The sequence below is a fragment of the Emydura macquarii genome, unplaced genomic scaffold (genome assembly GCF_026122565.2).
Source record: "Emydura macquarii macquarii isolate MOO-44397 ecotype Brisbane River unplaced genomic scaffold, CSIRO-AGI_Emac_v2 contig_1790, whole genome shotgun sequence".
NCBI lineage: Eukaryota > Metazoa > Chordata > Testudines > Chelidae > Emydura > Emydura macquarii.
Genome location: NW_027131927.1, coordinates 26,009,741 through 26,033,289, shown reverse-complemented (window position 1 = coordinate 26,033,289; position 23,549 = coordinate 26,009,741). Strand labels below are relative to the sequence as shown.

The 23,549-nt window shown below is 38.6% G+C and overlaps 1 protein-coding gene across 6 annotated transcripts in view; it reads right to left on the bottom strand.

Annotated features, from left to right (window-relative positions):
• Positions 1–23,549, bottom strand: part of CCSER1 (coiled-coil serine rich protein 1) — a 1,029,451-nt gene that overhangs the window by 464,228 nt on the left and 541,674 nt on the right. For all 6 annotated transcript variants that reach the window (XM_067557175.1, XM_067557176.1, XM_067557179.1 and 3 more), the window contains exon 8: positions 23,117–23,200. In XM_067557175.1, the coding sequence (XP_067413276.1) occupies positions 23,117–23,200 (84 nt within the window). The remainder of the gene's footprint in view (positions 1–23,116; positions 23,201–23,549) is intronic.

The window sequence follows — 23,549 nt, the reverse complement described above, 5'->3', positions numbered from 1 at the left end:
AACAGCTAGTCCACATTTACGTTTTAGCAGTTATAGCTACTCCGAGCAGGGACAATTTTTTTTTTTTTAAACTGAAATACGTGTACTGGTAAAAGCATGGATGCAATTATACCAGCATATAGGTGACTTATGCTGGTATAGTTATTGCCCTGCCTTTACAGGGATAACCTATATTGACATAAGCACATTTATAAGCAGGTCTAAGAGCATGATACTATTAATATTAAGAAGTATCACATATATCACTGACAGACACATTATCATGTTTGGGGTTGGACCAAATGGTGCCAGATTTACTGGATTGGCTGAGTGGGGCTTTGCACAAATTTGGAGTTGAGGGCAAAGGCGGCATTATGCTACCTTTTCTTACTCCTTGAGTGTAAGGTCAGTAAGCACTAGGTTCTGGCACAAGATAAAGCAGCCTTAGGGACTGTTTGTCATGCTTGCTTTTCCCCTACTAGCTCCCCTACATTGGAGAATCTGTTATGCTGGCCCTACATTCCCAATAAATCCTTAGTTAAACCTGATTTAATGAGACAATGCTGCTGGTCTTAGATATTTATCTGAACTGTAACTGAAGGAATTTATGTGTAGTTCTCTTCCTTTTACCACACCATTTGGCATCTTCACTGCCCACTAGGCTAGACTGAACCCAACTTAGTAGCTTCAGCCAGAAGAGTGATTTAATCCCAATTTCTTACTACCAGCCTTTTTATTATACACATTGCTGACTTCCTCTCCTTGTTTCTGCATTCCACCCTCTCATGCTACATTTTTGTTACCTGCATTTTATGCACTTCTTTAAATAATTATGGTCTTTAATCATTCCTGTTCATTGCAACTAATTGCAGTACAGCATTTGCACCTGCACATCCTTTGATAATGCTGCAGTAATGGTTGATGATGCATCATGTCATGAAGAATCATCATCCAACAGATATTTCTCAGCTGATTTATGATCACAGGGCAGGCATTATGACACTAACTGGTCCATCTGCTATTCTGGCTGACAGTGGTCTTTCACATCAGTATGGAAAGGCATACGTTCTTGCTGTGGATTGGCCATTTTCTCTGATTCTGCCTGAGGATCCCCTTCAGTTGGGGAAGTGATGGTGCCTTATTGCATGAATCATCTTGAATGTTCATTGTGGATTGGAAGCTCCGTTACCAAGGCGGGGAAGCCTATTAGGGCTTTTATTGTTTCAACAAAATGACTTTTAAGGCATTCCAGAACTTAGTTAGTACTTGAAGACGCTCATCTTAGGCAAGCCACCTACAGCATTCAGCAACTAAGGGTTACGATACATCTACACAGCAAAATGCTTGTCCTTGTGGAGGCTGTGGCATTTTCTTTGAGTTTGAGCCTATCCCAAGATACAATAGCGTCTCCAGGTTCCCACCAATTTAAAATTATTTTTCTTGCTTAGTTTGTTAAGTGGAATTAGTGACAAATTTTTCCATGAAAATTTATGCAAAATATTTTGCCAGTTTATTTTGTATGATTTGGAAATTTCAGGAGGAAATGGGACTATTTTCAAAGAGAAGCATATGGGGAACTGAAGAGTCACTTTCAAGGGACTTACATAAACAGCTGTGGATGAGTAGTGTGTGCATGGCTAGCAAGCTAGGAACTCCTGAATCCCATTATTGTCTCTGCTACTCATGGACCTTATTGTGTATTACTTATGTGGCATCTGAAAATCTTGTTTAATTATACTTCCCTTCTCATCTCTGGTCCAAAACATATATATATAAGTGGGTTTTCAGTTTCAAAGTTTTCCAGACTCGGCAAAGTAGGGAGAGGCAGATTCTGTATGAAAAATCCGATGAAATTTTTACCAAAGGACAAGAATTTGTGAAAAAAAATGCTGCTGGTTTTAGGCATATTCTGGAAACTGGAAAGCAGGCAATTTTAATTAAACACACAAAACAAAGCAAAACCTCCATGAATATTTCACTGAATTCTAATAATTCCATTATCTCCAACCCACTGGTTCAATCTCTGAGTAGGGTTGAAGATTTGCAATCCCTCATATATAAATTGCCTTGTTCATAGATTTTAAGGCCAGCAAGGAATATTAGATCATCTAGTCAAACCTATTGTGTAACAGAGGTAATAGATTTTCAACCAGTTATTCTTGTTTTGAGCTCAATGATACAATTATTTTTTCTGGTATTGATTACTGATTTTTTTCTTCTGTTAGCTGAAATTCTGTATACAATAGGTAGCCGGTACAACTGGCTAAATGGGAACAGAGAGCCATAAAGAATTCCCAGGGAGAACCAGCCACATGTAGTGTGAAGTTTCTTATTTCCTAGTTACACTGGTTACATTAATCACCAAGATACAAACAAACAGCCTTCATTAAAATGTTTATAGCCATTATCATTAAGTAATTCTAAGAAAAATCTGCTGGAAGCTGTACAGTAGCACTCTCCGAATACCTACCATGTATTAGTGTGGAAAGATTGACCTACCAAGCAGCATAGGTCAGCTGAGAGCATTGACGGAGCTATGAGCATTGATAACACATTTATAATAGTTTTCCTCATAACGCAATGTCCTCTTCTCAGCTTCCACACAGGGCTGTTTTCTTCTTTCATACAAAACATATAGGTTTAACAAATATCTTATTTACAAAATTGACTCAAAAATAAACTGATGCGTTATAAGTTAAATTAAGCATTTGACTATTGAGAATGTATACACAGTCAACCCTATTTAATATCAAGAGACTTAATGGGTAATCCTTGCTTAATGAAAAAACAATTTTCTGTGCTAACTCATTTTTGCAGTAACAGTACACAGTTGATATCAATTGCCATTAAATGATTTCCCATTTAATGTCAATTGAAAATCGCTGATTTACTGCTCCAGATAGCACTTAATGTCAATTACTACACATGACAAGTGTTTTTTTCTTTTTCAATTTTTCAATTAGTAAAATTTATCAGTTGATTTCAGTCTAGTTGCATGGTTTGTATGAACAGTTACATGAAACAATTAAAAGAACAGGAATAGGAATAAAAATTACTTATTATTTGGCATTCCAGAATAAGGTAGGATGACAGAACTGGTAATTGTATTTATAGCTCGAGAATGCTGAGATGGCTTATTGGAAAATCCCGGATAGTGTCAAAAACATTCTATGGTAAATTGAAATTAACGTTAAATAGGCTTGACCACTTTTGCCAGCCTTTAGTAAATTCCACCATGAAACAAACTTATTCTCTGCTTCTCATTCACTCCAAACACACATTTTGATCCACTCAGATCGGTTTCTCCATCCCCACAGGAGACCCAACACTCTCACTGTTCCCCACAAAAACAGCCCACTTATGGAGACAGGCTTTATCAAGAACTCATGCCAAAAAGGTTTCTGGCAGCAGGAACATGAGTTGGATCTCTTGCAATTATTTGGGGAATCTGTCTGCATGGTTTATGAATTCTGGTTGATATTATGGAGTGGTGACTGATTTTTTAATTCCTTTGTGTATGTACATTCCATCTTTGCTGACAAACATTGTGTCACTTCACTACCAGGCCAGGTACAAAGGTGGGTCATTAAAAAGTAACAACCATCTATTTAGGTGGAAGTACCTTGGGGCAATGTATCAGCTAAAGCCAGGAGTAGTAGTCTTTTTCCTACTCTTCTCAAGGGGGCTACCATTTACAGAGTAGAAAATCCCCAAATGTAGGACAAAGAAATTAAAGTGTTGATGCTAGACTTTAAAAACCACCGAGGCTGTATGGTCAGGAAAACTCACAGAGCTACACACAGGAAGTTTTGGATGGAAGAGGAGACAAGACTGGCAGATTTCTGTAGAGAAGGTGCAGTTTAGGTGTGGGACTAACCAAGATCACAGCAAGCTGATCTAGAGAGAGGTGGATGGAAGACAACTCGGGAGAAGGACTTGATGCCCCCAGAGGGCTCTGACCCCAGCCAAAGGAACCCTCTGGAGTGGCAAGGAAACAGATAAATAATAAACCGTGTATGCATTTCCCTTTTGTATAGAACTGTGTACCTCTCTTCTGATTAAGTAAAGATCAATGGTGTTTTAGAATCCTGTTCAAAGTCTCTCTCCCTCACTCCATGTGTTACACTTCATATATGATCTTGAAGAGTTAACCTGAGCATTCACACAGCTAGAGTATGGGGAGAGGGTTTGTTTAAGCTATAGTAGAGTTAGAGAAGTTATCACTGCTAGCAGGGGCTAAGCAGTTGGACTGTGGGGTCTAAGCTATCAGGAAGGGGTGCTCTGGACCTCAAGAGTGTGCTTAGAGACTCCAAGGCAGGCGCAGCATGTGGATTCTGCTCAGACTCCAGAAACTTAAAGTACATGGGATCCAGCAGCCTCGCAAATGCTCAAGAGGGAGCATCTGACTAGGTCTATGACAGCTTTATCCAGGGAACAGTTTCAAACTGCAAATCTTTTGAGCTATCTAATTCTCAGCCTAGTGATCCCTTCCTGATTTTAACAAATCCCTAAAAAATAGCCAATTTCATAATTGTTCAGCAAATGCTTCCCAAAGAATGGGGTGTACGTACCTGTGACGAGTGAAATGTCCTGAAGGACTAGCCAGGGAGGCATGGAGAGATCCCCACGTCCTCCTCAGTTTTAAAGAACTACTCTGTTTTAAAGAAATACGCTCAACCTGATATATTTGTGAAGAAAATCTTCAGAACGTGTTTGAATGTAAATGATGCAGCAATGTCTGCCCAACTTCATCGAGAGCCTGAAACATCTCTGAGGTATGAACTGTCCATTAATTTCAGTGGATGCTTACTCAGATGCCAATGGTGATACTTTGAATGTCAACATTCTTAACTATTTCAGGCCTGGTCTACTCTACTCAGTTAGGTCAATGTAAATGGCTTTGCATCAACCTAGCTGAGTAAGTGTCTTCATTTAAAATTTGGCTCCTGCCAATGTAAATGCCCCTCTATGCCGATTTAGTAACACCATCTTCTCGAGCACCGTAGAGTCGTGGCTGATGTAATTAGATCGATGTAACATCAGCATTGCTTGTGTCAACTGTTACTGGCTTTCAGGGGCTGTCCCACAGTGCCCCATATTGACAATACAAATGAATAGAAGTGCTCCTGGTGAGGATGCATACAGCCAACACAAGGAGCCAAGTGGTCACACACACAAGTGATTTAATAACTTCAGTGGCTGTGCGCCAATGTAAGTTAGGTTGATATCATTTTATAGTGGAGACATGGCCTTATTGTTCAACAAAGCATATAGGAAAGGAGAGCAAGAATCACATTCTGAAGCATTTCCCAAAGTATATGGTGTGCCCTGAGGACAGCACAAAGAATTCTTGAGTTGGCTTGGGAAATGTATAAAATAAATTAAGATGTGTAGGCCTTTAACTGCACATGACAGTGTTGTAGAGGTGGACACAAATCTGTTATCCTGGAATGCTCAGGATTTCAGAAGTTTGGGAAATGCTGAGTTAAGTCCTTGAAGTATCATATTCCATCTACTGGTGCAGATAATGCACTGAGGGCCAGATATTCAAACTTACTTAGGCACCCAAATATGCAGATAGGTGCCTACGGGACATTTCAGAAGTGCCTACTCACTTCACTCCCATTGATTCAAATAAATGAAAATTATGTTAAAAATCTGAAAGGAATTGGTCCAATGAACCCTATGAAATGTTATTTAATGAAATGCATACAACACACAAATATAAATAGAAATAAAGATTTTTGTTTGTTTTAAACAGTTGGTTATGGTGGCACGTGGGAAGTACCAAAGATAGAAAGGGACAGTGTGGCAGTTCAAGTACTTTCTGTTACAACATATACATATTCAGTGACTTACCAAAGTTTTTGGTTACTGTCCCTTAAAATGATAAGAATCAGATTCTGACAACCTTACTTATGCTGAATAGTTACTTCTTCCAAATATATTGCTACTGAAGTCAATGGAACCACTTATAGAGTTAGGAGATCAAAATTTGGCCCTGAACTTTTGAAAGATGGAAAGCGACGAATCAGTCCTGTTTAATCAACATGTTTTGTCACATAGAGAGGAACTGTACACTCAGAAGCAAATTTCAGTGCGGTGGATCAAAGAGAAATTTAGACTTAACTGTGGGTAAATAGGTATGGGGGGAGGGGAAGAGGGAGGAAGAATAAACCGTAAAGTGCAATCATCATCAAAATAGTAATGTAAAAACCTTATTCAACAGATTTTCACCCTCTTGTTCAGACATATGAGACAAACCTGATCCCACTGGAGTCAGAAGATTTTCCGTTGACTTCAACTGGACTATAAAGTGACCGGTATCTGCTTGCTTTAAGTGGCAAAAATAAATTCTATTGGTTTTTATACCAGTTAGATCTGGAGAGCCAAAGAGACTGGAAATTAGTTCTCTTCTGTTTCATACACCAAGAGAATTTTAAATCAAGCTCCAATTTCAGGGCCCAATTCTGTCCTCACTTACACTTTTGATACACCATTGTAGACAACAGAACTGCTTTAAGTGTAATTGAGGGTAGAATACAGCCAGTAGAACATTTATTATTGATGGGATTGTATGGCTAGCAATTCAGGAAAAAAGAAAAACACCCTTCATCTTTTCACTGAAAGGCAGTAAACACGGAACCCTCCTGAACATAATGTTTCAGTCACTTTTTAGACTAAAGAACCACACTTTGAAACAGAGACAATGAGGGCAATTACAGATTTTTCTAGTACACCTGAGTGATTTTGATGCTCATTAGGGGATCAGGAGCTGTGTTTTAATCAAGATATAGTATGAGCAAGCTCCAAAGTCCTGTCAATTCATCCCAATCTGGATCTGCAAATACCCCCATCATTACAGACCTTCTAATCTGTCCAAATTATGTCATATCTCAGAGGATGACAAATATCCCTTATTTGTCTAAAGCCTTTCTAGAGCAATCATAACTGTAGCCTCTAAGTGACTGGGATTAGATTAAAGTAATCAGAACTCATTTTCACTTGTGACCTTCAGAAACAATTTTACCTCATGCCCCTAAAGGAAAAAGTTTAGTGTAGAATCACACACCACCACCTACCTCCCTATAATGTTCACTCCCCCAGTAAAAGCCACCAGAATTTAAAATGATCTTACAAGAGGACATATATTGTATAAAGATATATGTATTAAGAATCAATATAGGGACTTTACTGTGAGGAATAAGTCCTCTGAGAAGTAAAACTTTGGTTTTTTTTACGGATATTTATTTGAACCTTACCTAGGCTCACTCACTGGGTTTTATTTACCTTTATATCGGTTTTAATTTATCAAGTTATTTTAACCACTAAATGGGAAAAATGAACGCAAATATAATAATTTAGAACTGTGAGAATCTTTGATAATGAAACTAAAATAACATGACTTCCTCGTTTTGGTTTTCAGTGTAAACCTAACATATGGTCCTGGTTCACCCAGAGATTTGCTGAAGTTGAGTTCACTTCTGAACAAGATAGAAGCCACAGAAGTTGTTTCTGGCCTGAAACCAGGCACATTTGGATCTTCTGGCAAGAGTTCTGAGATTTTTGGGTTAGTTTGAACTTGAAAGACAGTGGGTGTTAATCCATATGCAGTGAAACCAAATATGGTCTGTGCAAACTGGATTGGTCTTGCTGATCTAGAGCAGTCCAAATTGCAGGTCATAACCCGCAAGTTAATGGAGGTAGTCACAAGACACTGCAAAAAAAAGGTGACTGTTGGGGTGAGCGGGGGAGTCTCGCTTGAAGCAACTCCTGTCATGTGGGGCTAGATAGGCTTGGCTTCCCATTCAGGCATTGCAATCTTGCCCCTGGTAAAGGAGGTCATGATGCCACCTACTCAAATTGGGCCCACCTGCCCTCCTAATATGAGGGCTGGGCCAAATTAGAATGGCACGTGAATATGACCCATTGTGCGAGGGCTCAGGTCATGACTCCTAGAGCAGGGAGCTGAGCTAACTCCAGCAAGCCCCACGGAACAAGAACCATCACTGCACGGTGAGCTCTCCTGCCGACATAGTGCTGTCTACACAGGGGATTACACTGGTATAACCACATTGCTCAGGTCACATCCCTAAGTGACATAGTTATACCGATATAGGTCTGTAGTGTACACCAAACATAAGTTTTTGCTTTGTAACTGTAAAAAATGTTTGCCCTGAAACTGTCAAGCTGTCAGAAGGGATTGTCTCCTGCTCCATTAAGAAGAGTATCAAAACTCAATGGGCCATTGTAGGACATCACATTCAAAGACATTGTTAATTGCCCCTTCACACCCATGAAGAGACTACATTCACAGAAGGGCTCATCCCATCTGCCTGAATTCTGAAAGAAGGAAATAAAGATTGTGAACAATATTTTTCTTCTCTTTACTGTTTGAACTCTCACAGGGCTGGAGCTATGAAAAAGAAGCAGAGATCTCCAGGGTCAGCCTGGGTTAGTCCTAAAAGACATTCAGTGCTGACAGATTGCTATAAATGTGTCACCTTTTGAAACCACACGCTGTAACTTATTTATGTATATGTGGTTGCCTGCTTTAGTAAATAAGTCTCTCAGTTCTTTTTCCTAGTTAATAAATCCTTAGTTTGTTTACTAGAGGATTGGCTACAACTGTTGTCTTCGGTGTTGTCTTCGGCAAGTGATGGTCTGTTGGAACTGGGAGCAATCTGAATCTTATGTCATCTTTGGTGTATTTCAACCAACTACTAAGTCCAACCTGCCTGGGTGGCAAAATAGACTCCACCCAAAACACATTCCTAGAAGTCCTTCTGAATAATGAATAATAAATAATAATACCATGACTACCCAGTCTTATATTGCACTTTTCATCAATAGATCTCAGTGCGCTTATGGCTCAAGATCACTTTTCCTCCAGTTCTGTACATCTTATGTATGGCAATACAGCTGATGGAGATTAAAGAATTAAAGACATGCAAGAATCGAGGTCTGTATTTGCTCTTACAAGTGCTCACAATTCTTTAGCTGATAGAGTTTATACCAGTTACCCAAACAAAAAAAGCTATACAGGTATAACTGCATATACATTAAAGCTTTTGCCAGCATAATAGCTGTTGGGTAGGGTCGGATTATTTCCACACTCCTAATCACCACCGCTACGTGTCAAAATGATTAAGTGGACAGCAGGACTTTGTGACACCGAGTCTTGGCACTTGTGGTGCATGGATTGCTAATAATGCATTTTATTTATAGTTACCCATTCCCAAATACTGCTGGGTTGCTACCAAAGAAGAACTAAAACCATAACTTTAAGTAAAAATACATATGTATTTTACTCGGTTACCCAATAGATATAATAAGTGGAATATTTGCTTGAAGCAAGACTTCTTTCCCATTATTTAATCTCTCTTTACTCAAATTTACTCTGATGTTCCATCAATCATTCCATAAGCTTTTTTAAATCAGATATTAATACAGAACATGTTTGCTTGAAGGAATGAGTGCTGTGCTTCTAAAGCTTATTTGCATTCTCCTATTTAGCTTCTAATAGCACAGAAGGAGCCTGACTCCAGATATGATAGGAGAAATGATGGAAATTAGATAACTGAACAGATTTTGATTGATGTATGGTTAAAGCGGAGAGAGAAAATTCACTGTTAATGAACACAATGTTTAACCAACATATTCTAAGTAGCAGTTATGTATATTTTAAGTCACCTCTTGATTTTTGAAAACACATAATTTGGCCTTAATGGCCTCACTAGACAGCTCATTCTTCTCTTTAATGGCAGATTCTTTCATCAAGCATGAGTACATTAAGAACTAAAAGGAGTTTGTCCAGCAAACTACGCATAACATAGGTACTGTAATTTCAAAATCCTATTAAGAGGATATACGAGAATGAAAAAGAGTTTCAAACTTTGTGCTAACACTTACAGTAAATTATATTATTGCTTCAAAACTGATCTATAACATGAGACAGACAGAAGTGAACATCAGCTGATTTTTACTTTTAAAATCAGTACTCTAAATCCTAAGTGAAGAGCAAAACCTGATTACCACCTTCAGTTTCGGATTAATAAATTCTGTAATAGTTCCCCATAGGAAGAAATATAAAGACCTATGTTCGCTTCAGTGGGCTTTGGAGAGGGACTTTTGTTCACCTGTGCATGGAAACAGCGCACTGGGGAAGATGTAAAAATCTAAGTGTGAAACTTGCAACACTTCCAGACTTGGAAGATTTGTGGATCTGGGCTGATTGTTCATGGTTAGAAGAAAAATTCAAATCCTTGCCTTTGTCCCTAACCTGGTCTCCTGTCATGCTCCCCTCCACTTTTGCTCCCTTATCAACACTGCTCTCAGTACATTTTCTGTCTCCTCCTTCCAAATTTCTTTGTGCCATCTTCCATGCAGCACCTACTGTTTGGAACACTCTTCCCAAACCTGTTCACCAAGCCACTGCCTTGTGCTTTATTAAAATCCCTGCTATAAAATCATTTTTTTTAGTGAAGTCTCCAAGTAATCAGGTTGAAAGACAGATAACCATATAAATAGATAACATACAAGAAACAAAAGCCAAGTAAACCAGAACTATCAGAATAAGTACTTGCACCTGTAATAAGTCCTCCCTTATACAGGCAGACCAGTGAGCCTCTGGAGAGCCTGTTATATAATTGGGACTTTTAAAGTGGGGTACAACTTACCACAGAGGCTGGGACCAACCTGATAATTCTAGCTAGTTCAGGTTAATGTATAATTGTTTTCCTTGTAATCCCACCCCTGTTCCCTTTCTATTGTTTGCTAGGTCTTTTTTTGCTTCTTATTTTAATTAGCTATAAATTTTGCTGGTTAGGTACTGTCCTTTTGGTCTGTGTGTTCTAGGATTATAGAGAACTGATGACAGATCTTTAAGTGCTACTGTAATACTACGAATAAGAATATTGACAACAATCACGTTAATTGGTTTATGCAAAGCTTTCTGACTGGATTCAATATCTAGGTAGGCATCAACTGTAACTTTCAGGATAATAACCAGAGGAAAGGAGATATGCTTTTAACTCTTTTCTATCAAATAAATTAAATCAAATTACAGGGGCTAGGAAATAGGCAGAAAATGTTGATGAATCATATCATCCCACTGGTTCAAAACAATAGGGGGAAAGAAGCAAACATCTTTGTGCCTCAAGAGTTGAATTTTATTTACATAAATTAAACAAGATAGGACAGAGAATTCAGGTCATTCTAGAGATAAATTTGACCAGCACATTTTGTTTGCCAAGAGGGAAGGGCCATATCCACAACAGTACCTAGAAGGAGAGAGTTCCACCAACTGTATTTCTATTTGAAATACCAGTGAGGAACAATGCTCCAAGAAGGATTTAGCCACAACCCCATATCCCTGGCACTCAGCTAGATTACTTCCATTTTTATCTGAGTATCATCCTGTTCTTGACAGCAATATGATAAATACCTCAGACTATCTTGTGAAGATCATTTTAGTTTAACAAAGAAAAATGAGTCCTCCTCCTGCTCCTAGTACTGCACCACCTTGTCCTTCTCCAGCATGAAAGAAGCCTGCTAACTTGAGCATCCAATCTACCACACCAAAGACAATGAATCGGTCACTAAAGCTGGTCTACTTTCCTCCATTTTCACCAAAATATCTAGTGCATAAATGATGCTTTTCCTTCTGACAACATAGCAATTCTTCATGCTTAAACGTCTGAAAACTATTGGTTGGTCCAATCCTTACTTGTGAGCTGGATCCAACTGCTACATCATGAGAAAGTCCAGGTCACAAAGTCATGTGCTGATAATGAACTAATCCCAGCTCATGAAATATTTTTTTTGTTCTATCATTCTCCCAGTAAACTAGGAGAACTCCTTCAGAGATAAACAAACAATCTCATCCATAAATTGTAGAGCAAAAATGAAGGTAAATTTCTTGAATTATTACTAGAAAATACTTACGAGTTAAATACATTTGGGAAACACTGAATGAATAAATAAAAGCACTACAAAATCAGAAAAATGTGTTTTTGCTTTGTATTCTCAGCTAAATAGAGATCACTAAGCAACATCTCAGATGACTGCTTTTTGTTTTATTTTGTTTTGTTTACTCGCTATGCAGAACAAAACAACAAATATTCAGCGCTTAATATTCCAGACAAACCAAACTAAATGCATAATGATAAATCGGTGAGATTATCTCATAATTTAGCATAACCCAGTGGCTGAATTTTTGGGTCTCTTTATAATGCAAATGTAATACGTGATTAAAAATTAGCAAGAAAAATCAACTGTTCTTTAATCAGATTTCCTGAGAATGATTGTAGATTGTATTATCTTATTACATATTTAGGTACAATGGAATTAAAACAAAAATAAGAACACATCAAGTCCAACTACCCAAGCATCTGAAAAGGAAGGGAAAGGCTAAACCCACAGTAATATATTTTAAGCAGGGGGAAGTGTAGAATGCTAATTTTCTCTTGGGACACTAGTTAGGTTTAACCCTGTAATTTCCTGTTAATCAGTGACTTCATTACCCCAAATTGCACACTTACTCCCACTCAGCATGAGTGCACATCAACTCTTTAATCCTCTACTCCCTTTTTAGAGAGTGACTCCTATAGCTATTGATGAAGCATCTTGATTGACATTTTGCTCTTCCTGATACCTTGTTGGATGACCAGTTTAAACTTCAGATAGGCAGTGGACCTTTTATTAAAGCCCATGTTTTACTAAATAAAAGACAGTGGCTCTCTTATCCAAATATTGCTAGTGGTTTGGCAAAACCTCATTGAAGCTGGTAGGTGGAACAACTACCCTTCATCCAGGATTAAGGTAAAAAGCAATTAAGCTCCTTTATGGAGTAGATAGTTGAAACAATAAGAACCTCTGCCAAAAACATGGGCCACATATGCAAGGCTGGAGTAGGAGTTGTGTCATAATAGGCCAAAGGGTTTCCTGGGGGAACTCAGTTAAATGCAGGGGTGGGGACTGATTGGATTGCAGAGAGAAAGAGGATGCAGCAGAACACCAAGGACAGAGAGAGAGAACAGAGTTTGTAGCATGACCCTGAGAAAAAAAATCAGAGAGCGCTTTTGGGTAAAGTGCTAACTGGAAAAAGGCTTCTAACTTTGCCCTCCTGCAATTGCTTCCTCATGTAATATTACTAAGTTGTTTTTTTTTCTCTTGTGTTGTAAAGAAATGGCAATGAAATAGCCACAGAATGATATATAGCGGTTTATATGCATTTTGGAATGCATATATTGAACATCTTTGGGAAATATCACCACATCTTTCCAATGAATATTTCAACAAAACTAATTCATTTTTGGGGACCCCATTTTGGGATGGACAGAAACTGCTTTCTAATTTTCTTTAGAATAGTTTCCTAGCCCTCCAAATTAACATCAAGTTAGTATGTCCAGTATAGTCGACAATTTTTCACCTCTGGAAGCCTCATTTATCAATATTCTATTACTTCAAAACCCTCTTAGTTTAACAGTAGTAACAGTTGATTCACTAGCTGTTGTGCACACTGAGAATTGAGGATAAAGCATATATAAAGGGTAATTTACATTATTTCCCACACCTTTCATCCTGGAAGGTGCCTAAACACTAAAATGTAGCTACCTCTGGGGTGATGATTGGCAATCAACCAGCATATTGCATAACAATGAGAGGAGAGGAAATTTTGGCTCAGTATGTCATAGGAAGCATTTACTCTTATGAAAAGTACCAGAGGATCCCTAATGCCCACTCTCCCCCGAGCAATGTATTGGATCATACACCCCAACCAATAGAAAAAAAGAGGCAATGAAAAAATGAGCAAACTAGAATTCTTTTCCACCACAGTGTATTGGCTAGAGTGCCCTGTACTGTGGCAGATATGATCAGGTGTTTGTGATGTCATCACCCATATTATTAATATTAATCACAGCTAGCAGCCATTCATCTTCAGCTCAAATTGAAGATTTGAGAGAGGTGGGGGGGGGGGAGAGGAGGGGAAGGGAGGTTTCTTTTTCACAGTTTTTGGAATTGTAAATCCTGGAGTCTTTCACCAGTGTCCCATGTGAGGCTTAGTTGACAATCATGTTCAGGCGAGATCTTCAGGTGCTCTAAATCAGCATAGCGCTATTGAAACCAATGCAGCTGGTGTAAATTGGCATAGCTCCAATAAAGCCAATGGAGTTACACCAATTTACACTTGATGAAGATCTAGCCTGACGCCTGTATGTATGAAGCACGCAGAAATTGTTACACTATGTGCAATAAAAAATAAAGAAGCCAACTTCCATCACTTACATAAGATGGAATTTAAATCCATAAAAATAAAAAAAAACCCACAACTTTTCACACACATTAGCCAAAATTGTGTAATGCTTCTCCTCCTTCATCTGAATCATCTTCAGCAATGACACCTAAATTGTAAGGTTTAAAAATTCCCTAACTCACCCACTGCCTCCCAAGAATGATCATTCCTATTGGTCCTAACATAAATCTGTAGTTGAATATTTTTATGTTTATTAGATTTAAAACAAATACTAGCTAATTCAAAATCCTAACTAAACAAAATAAAATGGGAGCCAAATAGAAGTATGTGGCACTCAGATCCTCCATCCATCCAGATAGTGCTAATTTATGATTTCCACACTGAAATGGAAATGAAGTCGTTTTCTGAGTAAAGCCTGGTCATATTTGTCTGCATCTGCAGGATGATCTGTCAGTAAAATGTTTCATGTCTCACTAAGTCAGCAGTCTACCAGTGACACCTTAATAGAAGACAAGCATATGTGATGAATTATTATTAAAGGAGCGTTAGTCACATCATAACATCCCTAGGGACACTTAAGGACACTATTTTTATGGCATATTTGCTCATTTCTGCAACATTACTTCTATGTAAATATGTTGAACAGAATCTGAATCAGAGCAGAAAGGCTCTTTCGACATCAGTGACACAACAATCATTTATCTATATTCATGCCAAATACCACAAGATGACAACACTCTGTGATAAGGACAAACTAATATGCAGAATCACCTCCAGAAGTGCTGGAGAATATTAAAGATTCTATCTTACTGGCAGCTTTTCATCAAGGAGCTGGAGTGCACTAGGAATTGGAGGCTAATCCCCATTGTGTATCATAGGATATTATCATTTTCACACACTAGATCTGTCTTGCAGAATGGACTTGGAGAGTAACTACTGCTGAGATAAGCCTTTTCTGCAACACGTGCAATTAATTCTCCCTGTAAAAAGGGGGAAAGAAGCCTGACACTTAATAATGTTTAAGTACACCTAATCTATTTCTTTTCTGCTCCTAATGTTTCCTAAATATGAGAAAGAAAGAAGATTTGAAAGTACTTACAGCCGTCTGTTCTTATGTAAATCATCCATGGGTCTGTAATATTCCATCATAAAATGGCCAACATGAAATAATATCACAAATTATAATAGAATGTAGAGCAAGTGGGGAATTACTATAAAGATGAATTTAGAAGATGATTTTCCTGCACAAAGGCCGCTATTCTTATCAAACAGAAATTACCATGTTATTGACATTTCAAGGACATGAAATATTATTCAATTTTGATTTTCATTATATATTTTGAAGTAAATCAAAATTTGTCTTCCTCCTTCCATGTACCTAGTAAAAAGGTTTTTCCTCTAAGTCTTTTTTTTTTTTTTTTTTTAAAGTTTCATCCCTCCTCCTTTAAAAAAGGGACGGGGGCTATCTTCAACAGGTGTAAATTACTATAGCTAAACTCAAGTCAATTTACACCTGACCTGCTGATGATCTGTCCCAAATGTGTTTCATAAACAGGGTTCAATTACCTTAAAAGATCCAGGCAAATCTAACTTTTATTATAAGGCTTTAAAGTGTAATGGAGGCCACTGAAAAGGAACTCAACTCATGTATGCATCAAAACACTATAGTAGGAAAGATTCATAGGCAAATTAGCAAACTGCCCATAACTGAAATTGAGCTACAGTAAATTATAATAAAAAGAGCAAAGCTTGTAATCATTAATTTTGCACTCCAAGGACATCCCAGTTGTAGTTTTAAACACTTGATTTTGTATAGTTTGTGGACAAGGAGCTAGAAGATAAGTGTGATTTGCAAAGATAAAATAGGTACAACAGCCATCTTCGTTATCACTCGGGAATGATCCCAGAACCTCCAGTTCTAAAACAGGAACTTCTACAATTTGTGATAAAGGATTAAGTTTCCCTAGCTGGCAGCTAAAGCAGACTCACATCCAGTCATTAGAAGGGGCAAGGACAACTGAAAAATTTCCTCAACAGCCAGGCAAAGAGGAAAATTCATCACCTGGACCTACATCTGCCCCAGCATCCCTTCTGCATGCCCCCAAAATGGCTCTCTCTTCAGCACCATTCCCTTTCCTTGATTATAGCAGTACAACTCACACAAATGAAGTTATACATGTACATAAATGTCTATGGCATAAAGCCCTTTGTTCCCACTTCTCAGACTTACTACAATTGTACCAATATAAGGAATAGTGTAAATGCTAGCACAGACAATGCTCAGGCATTTTTGCTTTTATGTCATGAAAACATGCTCAGAGATGCCCTGTTTACACACATTTCAGTGCTTACACTTGTGATGTTCCCCTCTGCAATCTGGACTGGTGTATTGTTGTGTCACCTCAATCCTTCACTCCTGGAGCCCATTTTACCATGCCCCGCTTTGTGAACCCCACTCCTGGGTCACCCCATGCACAGCCTATGGCAAGCAAGCTGATCTCAACTAAGTGAGTGAGTGCTTCTGGCCAGCCACTCTTGGGATCATGCACTGGTATGACCCCAGCCACCACCACCAGTCCCAGATGCAACTCTAGGAACTGCTCTCTTACAATGTTCACTGCTGCCCACTGGAAGCTCATTGGTTCATCAATTTATCAAAGAAATTGATATGCACTAGCCTTGTCACTTCAAATGGAGTCTTATCACAAACCACATGCACTGCTTGAGATAAAAACAAACAAATTCATTAAGTACAGAAAGATTTTAAGTGATTATAAGTCAGAGGAAAAAAACTCAGATTTGGTCAAAATGAAAGAAAAGCCAAACACATTCTAACCTAAACTTAACACTTTCAGAAACCTTACAAACTTAGATTCTTACCACAGGCTGGCTGGATTCCATCCCAGCCAGGCTCCCCCCCTGGGTCACCATTTCAATTGTTTGGTGGTGTTTATAAATGGAGTTGGGAGAGAGAGAGAGAGGTTTCAAAATGTCTCTCCTTTTTACCATGTTCCTTCACACCTCTTTGGGGCCTCGCCCCCGCCCGCCCCCTTTCAGGGACAGGTAAAAAACAGTGCCTGGTTCCCTCCATGCCCTGAGTCACTGTGGTTCTTTGTGGATTTGTTTCTTTATGTCTGGGCCAGCCCTTTGTTCCTGGAATGCTGAGATGGGTTGTGCTATACAAGTCCTAATGAGGTGCGAATTGCCCTTCAGTGCTGTAGAGTTTTGCCTAGATCTGTCTCAAGTCATGAGACACGTATTTGGGAATATTACATAGCGAAGCCTCATAACCATACACATGACATTGCAACAAACATATTACTATAACAATATTTTTTAGTATGCCGTGAGCATTCCAAAAACATCTTACAAGACATACTTTGCATTAAACAATACACAATTACACTATAAGGATGCCATGAATGATTCACAATCACACCATAAGGATGTACATGGGGGTGCAGCGTGTCACAACACTGTACTGAAAAATAGGTATTGAAACTGATAATGTAGATTCAGGTTCTGTGTGACATCAGTGGCTGCCTGTGCAAAGCCACAAGCAGGTCCAGAATAAGGCAGCATGGTTCTTACCCGTCTGGCCCCATGAAGCCAGTGATGGAAAGCAGCAGCTTTCCTTGCAGAGTTTCTCACATTTCTGTGCCTTAGAGGGCGTCCCTATGGAATTGAAAATAGGTTCAGCCTCTGATGTCCATGTACCCCTTAAGCTCTCCCACAAGAAGGGGTAGTTTGGGGAAACTTTGCTAAGGTTCATCCCATAGAATTTTTCTCCCCCACCCATATATGCAGACTTCTTCACCCTTACTAAAATGTGGTTTTGGAAAGAAAACTGGAAGGATATCTTCTTAAGTGAAAAGCTGACACTACCTTACTTAAAAACTTTGGATGTGGCCACAGAGCTACCTTGTCCTTGAAAAAAATACTTTGTAAGGCGGCCTATCCGCAAAGCTTTTAGTTCAGACACACTCTTGGCTGATGTCTTGACTATGAGGAAGGCAATCTTTTGATATAAGTCAAGCCAAGAGTATATACCCAAAGGCTGTCTCAGGGTGGTACCACATCTTGAATAGCTGAGAGAAGATGAGCAATTTCCTTGAGAAACCTCCGAATCATGGGGTTGGGGAATGCCGAGCTCTCTTGGAAGGGAGAATGGATTAGCAGAATTTGCCACAAAATGTACTTTCAGGGAACTCATAAAAAGGCCTAAGGATTTCATACGTAGGAGATACTCCAAAACCTCTTGGATCCTCACTTCTACAGGCTGTATTCCCCAGTTAGTGGGCCACACCAAAAAATGTTTCTACTTCACCAAGTAAGGAGACCTCATTGATTGCTTTCTGCTATTGAGTAGAATCTCGAACTATTAAGGACCTCTTGGTCTAGGCTCTCCAACCATGATGCTGTGACTGTAGGTCTGGGAGGAGATTAGAAGTTGAAGTTGTTAAATGTAGAGGCTGAGAAGGGCTCATAGACTGCTCCATTAGCTGTTGTTTCAGGTGCAGATCTCTTTAGATCTATGTTCTCTTTTAAAAAGAAATATAGATATTACATTTTTCTTTAATATGTCCTTCACTGAGGCACAGTAAGCAGCATGTGTGTGAGGTCACTACTGGGATCAGAGACCCCACGTGATAGGCGATGTTTGAAGCCAGGAGAAAACTGCATAACCTTTGGTGCTCAGCACTACAAATTAACTATAAAAACCAAAAATAAATTTTAAAAACCCTATGTCTAAACTAACTACGGGTACTAACTGCTACCACTTAACACTCCTAGAGTCTCACTAATTATGATGCAGAAAAACAACTGAGAAAGACCTGCACGAGGAACTCCAATTAAACTGCAGGTAGTAAGAATAGGGTGGTGCTGCCTTTACATAGCCTCAGGAAGGGCGATGTGCACTGCCCCCAAAGAGTACTGGCGCAGAAAACAATTCTCTGGCTCCGGTGTGCTGCGTGCAAAGACGCCTGAGTGGAAATAGTTCTGCAACCACTCCAAGAAGAACTGCCTGTTTTCTAAGTCTTTCCTTTTATATCTATTAAGTGTCTTTTGAACATGACTTTGTCCTGAAAAATAAGAATAATGATGGGAAATTATCTGTCGAGGTTTGCGTCTGTCGTATGTTATCTCTCTGAATTAAAAGGCACGCCTTGTCATTAGCTACAAATGATATGGGAAGTTACGCCAATTTCCTTTTATTAGGAAGAACCACTTTCCTGATGACAAACTATATTATGAATTAACAAAACAGCTACAGTAGTTGGATTTGTGGAATGATGCAATGTGAACTCACGTCTTATGATTGGTCTGATATAAACAGAATTTGTTACTTTAATTTTACATTTCAATCAACAGACCATAATTGTTTAAAAGTATTGGCAGCAAGTAGTGATTTGCAAACTGCAAGAGAGTCAGTTAAGCCCACAAAAGATGCAAGAAATGAATATGAAGTCTCCAAAGGCCAATGAACTAGACTCCACAACAAACGAGGTAGAATGACCTAGTATTCAGGCACTGTCTCAGGACTCAGAAGACCTGGGTTCAGTTCTTGGCTCTTATTTTCCTTGGCAAGTCATTTAACTGTTCATCAAAATGGAGACAATGCTTCCCAAGCACTGCTTCTGGAAAGATAATTTAATCAGATATCACAGGGAAGGATGCCTGTCACATTTTTTGTGTTGTTAATGGATGCCTTTTGCTTTCTGTGCACTGCAAACCGTGTAAGGTTCCAGACAGTTGCTGGGCAGCTCAAAGAGCAGACAGTAGCACTACAGCTCTGAAGAGAGACTTCTGGAAAACTGTAAACTCAGGGAAACTGCCCTCAAGAAGGTCACTCACCAATTCCTCCTCTTCCTCCCTCCACCCCTGGTGCCTACAAGGAGACAGCAGATTCAGGTATACCAGTTCGACCAGATCTTCATTTTTAAGTATTTGGAAGGCACTGATATATTAGGCACTGACAATTATAAGTATATATTTAAACATAAATAGACTTCATATTTTGGGAAGACATCAGAGTGGAGACTGTCAGGACTGGAAAGTCGCAGACAGGTCACAAAATCTTAGTTAAGGAGGCTACAACTACAAAGACCCTCTCCTACTGTCCTGTCTGTTTGAAGATGGGCAAACCAGACTCCTCGCTGAGAACCTTCTGCTCAGTGAGAATAATTTGAAAGTTGGGCAAATATAAAATATGAAGGAGGCTTATTTCAGATGTAGGAGAAGGGGATGAAGAGGCTGGAAAGGAATGAGTCAAATAAGCTACAGCTCACTATGCCAACAGAGGATAATTTTACAGTGACAACATTGTCAACATTGTCAACCAGCTGATAATGTATGTTCTGAACTCAACTGATATTGTATTAGTGCTCCAGAATTGTACAGAAGCTTAATGTTCTCTGTATCCCATTCTGGCATTTAATTTAAGATAATAATTACCTAATACATCATTTCTTAATGTAGCCAAATCTGAAACAAAGAATATTCAACATCTGCAAATAAATTCAGATGATATGGTAAAGGCACATTTTAATCCTTGAAAACTGCTACTTTTCTTTTCCCATTCAATGTAAGATTTAGTTAATGCTTTCCATTAATATATTTACTCTTAATTTGTGTGTAACACTTGTCATGGTTACAGAACCATTTTGATCCTTTCAAGTGCATACCTCAGATGACAGGACTGGCTTCTTGCATCTCTCTGAAGGGTGGAACCACCCTAGAAGTGGATCCCTGCGTGGCAGTACTCTCATTAACCAACTGTGGTAACATGACAGGCCCAACTGTGTTTGGCACTTCTAAGCCCTTTTCCCCTGGACCCTGCTACAGCAATTGATTCAAATGACTCAAAAACAGCTTCTTCATAACAAAGAATTTTTTCACCCACAGGTATATAGCACATAGAGGAAAGGCCTACAGACATTTCCCCATACCTAAACTTTCATCTTTCCTTCCAAGCTTCGGCGAGTTCCATTCAGCCCAGTTACCTCCATCTCTTGACTGCAAGAGACAGCCTATTTGCTGCAGTTTTGCTCTTTGACTCATCTCCAGCTGCCGCTGACAACACACTTAGCCTCCCTTCCTTTTTTAAACTTGGGGTCCTTTAAGTATCCCCCTTTGAATCTAGTGTCAGGCTCAGGAAGAATAAACCTTGCTGGACCCACACAGGGGCATTTCCAAGTTAATAGTTCCATTTTTCTGTTAAGGAGACTTTTCCCGTTTGAGTCATTTCCTGTTTGCTATCCCCCACCCCCACCAATAGCCTTATTTGACACAAATGTATGCAGTCAGGAAGGATATCACATAGGTAAACAAAGTTGCATATGATATTTATAAAAAAATAGTATACATAATTCCCTTTCTCCACAGCCCTACACACACATACAATGCAAAGTGAAACCTGTATCAAAGTCTGCGGACAACCAATTAAATTTGAGACTTAGAACTCAATCCACATCTTACGTCCTGTGTCTTACTGCTTAGCAGGTTATGTATAAGGAATTCAAGATTCTACAATACAACATATGCAATTACTCAACTAACTAATAATTAAAAAATTATAAAAGTAGACTTTTAAGGAATAATCATAAGGGACTGAGTTAAAATTGAACTTCCAAACATAACTCTGGGTTTCCTGACTTCTGAGTAATTCCTTTCCCAGTCTTGGGAAATGGGACATTATCAACTTGCAAAATCACGTTTCATTTATTTTAAAATCTCTATGTTTACGAACAATACCTAGAATAACTGAAAATTAAAGAAGTTAAGTGAAAAACACTTATTTTTTTCAGATGTGGTGTTTTCGTTTTTTGGTTTCGACACACTGTTGCTTTCTCAAGGTTTTGTTTGTAATCCGTTTCAATGCTCTCTCCTACAGTCAGCCAATCAGCTCTACCATGCAATGACTGAGTTGCAGAATTGGGGGCTAACGGCCAAATTCAGGAAAACCGCCCTAATCAAGAAGGGAGGTTAAGCAGGTGTTTAAGCACAAGTCTAAGTACAATTAAAGCCAAAGGAACTTAAACACATGCATAAATTCTTCCCTCAATTCAGCCCTTAATTTATCTCTAAGGCAAAATATCAACAGAAGAGCAGAAAAGCTCTCATCCTTCAAATTTTTAAAAAGATATTGAAGACATACTGTTTAATGGGAGCTTCATCAAAAACTAGATTTTTTTTTATATTACCGCAGTGCAATCTTAATATCACAATAATATCAGTTGTGTTTGTTTTTTAAACTCTACACTTCCTCCATAGTCTCTATATTATGTATATGGCTTTGTCACTTGTGATCAATGTGGCTATCCTAAAATTCAAGTAAACAAAAAAATTTTGCCACGTAATACAATAATGAAAAGTTGTATCAGAGTATTTAATTAGTATGGTGGTTGGTTGGTTGTTTTTTCAAATTAAGGGAACATCCACTTTAACCAAAGAGAGTATATAGTTATGCATTGGATAGCTTCACTGCTTTGCAAGGCAGTATAAGAAAGAATCATTTACAACTCACCAGAAAGCATGTACCCCCTTTCAAGGTTTTTGGCATATGCTAACCAGTACATACAGTGCTGTATTGTTCCTTCACTAGTGATTAATGCCTCTTTGATATTGCGAGTCAACTGTCAACACAGTCCTTTAAAACAAAGAATCACCATCAGTGTGTCTGGGTAGTAGCCATTTCAAAGGCTGACAAGTCCCCAGAAACGTAAAGTCATAAATCTTCATTAATCAGGCTGAATGATTAATATAGCCTAAACTGTCCATTCTACAGCAAATGTGAAACTATTTATTTACTTTTTGTATCAGTGAGTGACCTTGTCAGGTAAAGTGAACTTCTCAGACAAAAGCGTATGTCCTGCTTACCAGATCCTCACGTAGTTGGGAAATGAGTTCATCTCTCTCCTTCAGCTGCAACTTCAGCACTGAGCATTCATCTTTCATTATATCCTATAAAAACATCAAGAGAGATATTATAATAGGCTAGGACTTTTACTTTGCTCTTGACAAGAAAAAGCAGATTCACACTGTGAGAGATAATTACATCTGAGTAATGAAACTCAATTCTCCTCTGTCCTGTGTGATATTTTAACAACATATTTGAAATTGCAGTATAAACAAACAAATACATCCAAAGTCGTCATGTAGAACTGTGAATAGCTACCAGAATAGAAGTCCATTTTGTTAGTGTCCGACTCTTTTAAGCCTTATATTGAAGCTCCTATCAGGCATCTCTTAGTGTAGTTTAGGAACAAATGGCTGTAAAATTCCTAATGTTTTCTGTGAGCGAAACTATGAG